The following is a 3846-nucleotide window of genomic DNA, read 5'->3' on the forward strand; positions in this document are numbered from 1 at the left end:
TTTTATAAAAAATTATTTTAAAAAATAAGTAAAAAATTTAATTAAAAGGTAAAAAAAACCTATTAATCTATTAAAAAAATAAAGAAAAAAATATAAATAAAAATAAGCGGGTAAGCCCGTCGCCCGCCAACCCGCCATCTTGGCGGGGCGGGCATGATTTTTGTGCCCATTTCACTTGGCGGGCATGCCCACCCCGCTTGTTTTTTGGCAGGCTTAAGGCAGGGCGGGCGGCCCGTTTTGCCACCCCTACGCATGAGCAATGTTATTGCCACCATTGTGACTGATGGACTCATATAATTTTAATATAGAAATGCAAATAGATAAAACCCGAAAAGGAGATAATACAGTAATACATAATATAGTACTTACACATATTATGAATTAAACTTGTGATTACATAAACCCGAAAATCCTAATTAGAAGATAAAAACGCATAATTTAGTAGAGCAATTAACTAGAAATTAACTAAACAACTAATTAACTTTGATAATACTTAAGTATGTAAGGATAATGCATGCATGCATGCACGTACAGCTTACTCATAGTTTAAAGAGGTGGACAAACAAAACCAGGAGGAGGAGTTTTCCCACAAGTGACTAAAGCTTGAAGAGCAAGAGGAAGGAAAATATTCAGATTAAGAACCTTAGCCCTAATAACAGTACAAAGACAAATAGCAGCTTCGAGATCTAGCAATCCATGAATAACAGGACAACACTCATTCTCCACAGGGTTTCCAATCCCAACATGAACAAGACCTCCAAGAACATCCAAACAAACTCCAAGTTTGAGTGCATCGATTGGGCAAGTTGGATGAACTACTGGTGGAGGAAAAACAGGAGATACTGTTGGTGGAGGATATATGATCGTCGGAGGTGGTAGCAGAGGCGGAGTGACGATAATCGGCGGGACGACAACAACGGGAGGAGGAGTCACTATTGGCCGTCCTTTTCCACCGCCGTGATGCGGTGGATGTTTTGGATGGCTTGGTTTGTGGTGGTGGTGGTGAGGTGCTGGATTTGGTGTGCATGTACCACATGCATGTATCATCACTGGTGTTATGATATTCAACATTAATATCTTGATGATGAAAAATAAAGCTTTTGATTTTGATGATGGCATGGTGAATGGTGTGAATGTGATACACACTTTCTTTGCTTTTCCTTGAATTTGATACTGCATTGATATACTACAACTACAGTGTGTTGTTTATATAGCTGTCCTTGATGAGGAACCAACCAGTGAAGCGGTGATGGTTCTGAATTTGATTTAACTTTTTCGTACATATTAAAAATGGTAGAATCAAATTTTTAACTTGCTATAACTAATGTAAAAATGGTCAGTGTTATAGAACATATCCCTAGGCTTCTGAGTGCAGAGATATAATTGAAGTTTTTGGAGTTTTGTTGGTAAATTTGTGATTTCGAGAGTGAACCCGTGACTCTTGTGCAGTACTACAATCCGTGAACAGTACATGCATGGTGTTCTGAAACTTGCTGAACATGATGCTATAATATTTCATTTTCTTTGCATTTTATCTCTTTGGTTTTTTCACATAAATTGCAATATTCTTCTTCTCTTGGGGGTGAGATGGTTGACACCTCTCTCATTCTTCTTGACACGTTATGATGAGTGGAAGAAGCATGTAAGCCAAGAAGAGAGTTTGGACAATATAAACAATATTCATCATTTGTATTAGGTAAATTCTACATATATATTTTGTCAATGTGTTATCAACAATTGAGTAGATATATGTTGCTGATATAAGAAACAAAAGATTTGTTTGTCTAATCACATGCTCTTGGATTTCAATGCAGTAAGGTAAACCTTAGACAAAGGAACTAAATTTTGTAATAGAGAAATTCTGGCGGCATCAGCAATGGTATAGCTATTTGTACACTCTTACTTACACCAAATAACTACAAGGTATATATTGCTGGTATAGCTATTTGTACACTCTTACTTACACCAAATAACTACAACCTATATATTGCTCACCGTATTTTATATGACTAACCGTATTTTTTATTAAAATAATATTATATTTTTAAAAATAACTTTTTTTTGAAAAATATTTATTTTTAAAATTCATTTTATAACACAAATATAAAATTGTATCCATTAATCAACTTCACAATTCTATTAAATACAAAAATGCATGTCAATAACCACTTATTTTATTTATAATTTATTAACCACTTTCAGTACTATATTAATCAATAAAATGCATACTATTAACCATGTTTTGACACTAAATTATAAATGTATTAACCAACTTTTACACTTAACTAATCAATGTTATTTTACTATTTAATTTTTTTATGTTTGAGAACTCATTAACCAAGTTATGAACTATATCAACCAAACTTATACATAATATTAACCAAAGTTTGTTATCAGAACACTCGATAACCAAATTATAAACTATATTAACCAATTTTTAACACTCAATTAACCAACTTTATTTTATAATTAAATTTTTTTTGGAGTAAATAATACTTTATTACCACAAAAAAAAACAATAGAGTTCATGCCGATCAAGAGATCCGGGCTACAAATCAAACCAAAAGAACACAAAACAACCAACAGAAAAGTCTTTACTGGATACCAAGTAAAGTCATATTAATGTTTCCCCTAAGACTCTCCTTTGCCTTGCAACGCACGATCACCATATGTTGGATTTTGGTGACAAGATCGACCTGCTGGTAGGAGGTGTTGCTGAAAACACAATCATTTCTCATCTGCCAAACATGATAAACCGTTTCAGCTGCAACTATCTTAAGCAAAGTACGTTTCCAGCCTTTTTTTACCGTTTCCCTCTCAAGCCAAATCTTCTCCATGTACCACAGACTACATCTTCTATTGTAACCAATCCATTGAAGTATTCTTTGCCATATACTACGAGTATACCTACAATCAAAAAACAGATGGTTTAATGACTCAGTCGTATTACAGAAGCAACAAAGCCCATCAGTTTGAATCCCAATCTTTTCAAGTCTATCTTTGGTAGGAAGGCGACCAAGTAAACTCAACCACAAGGTGAAGCAGGCCCGGGGTCTGGCATGATTCTAGAAAAAAAATCTTTCTCCATTGCACCTGAGTGTTGTTGCCCCTTATATCTTTATACATCTTTATAAACATAAAAAAATTCAAAACTATTTTTTTATGCCTAAATATATATTAATCAAACTATAAATTATATTAACCAAATTGTAATATTTTATTAACCAAAGTAATTTTTAAAAAATATATATATATATATATATATATATATATATATATATATATATATATATATATATATATATATTGTTCACATTTTGGGTGTATGTGAATGATTAGTTGTGATGATATCATTTCTGTTCTGACATAAATAAGCACTTATACTCCTATTCTTAGAAATAATAAATTAGGTGTTATTAATTTAAGTTAAAATTTAAAATAAATAATCAATTGTCAATTGGTTCAGTGGTTATTGACGCTTAATTTGGTAGGGGGTTGGAACCACTTGATGCCAGAATTGACTCCCAAACCGAACTAAACTGATGGTGATAAACCAAGAAAAAAAATTGGAAATATAAGATGGTGGTTATAATGAAAGAGAAAACAATTATTTTTATTTTTTAATTAATAAAAACTTTTTGATTATTGTAAGAACAACTACGAATTATATTAGTTTTTTTGTTGTAACATAAAATCAATATCATGGAATCCAATCCTTGATTTTTTTAATCAAAATGCCACATATATTTGAAAATAAAGTACTAAAAGACACACATTGTAAACATTTTGCTTAAGATGCCACGTGTGTTTTTTCTTCTAAACAAAAGTTTATATTATTGGGGTCTC

General features: G+C 32.2%; 1 protein-coding gene across 1 annotated transcript; it reads right to left on the reverse strand.

The window, feature by feature from the left end:
* Positions 1–321: 321 nt before the first annotated feature.
* LOC131606091 (36.4 kDa proline-rich protein-like) lies at positions 322–1194 on the reverse strand. Its single transcript, XM_058878375.1, has one exon. It carries the CDS (start codon positions 1177–1179, stop codon positions 547–549), a length of 633 nt encoding a protein of 210 aa, XP_058734358.1. The 5' UTR covers positions 1180–1194; the 3' UTR covers positions 322–546.
* Positions 1195–3846: the final 2652 nt, after the last annotated feature.

This window comes from Vicia villosa, linkage group LG1, assembly GCF_029867415.1.
Source record: "Vicia villosa cultivar HV-30 ecotype Madison, WI linkage group LG1, Vvil1.0, whole genome shotgun sequence".
Classification (NCBI taxonomy): Eukaryota; Viridiplantae; Streptophyta; class Magnoliopsida; order Fabales; family Fabaceae; genus Vicia; species Vicia villosa.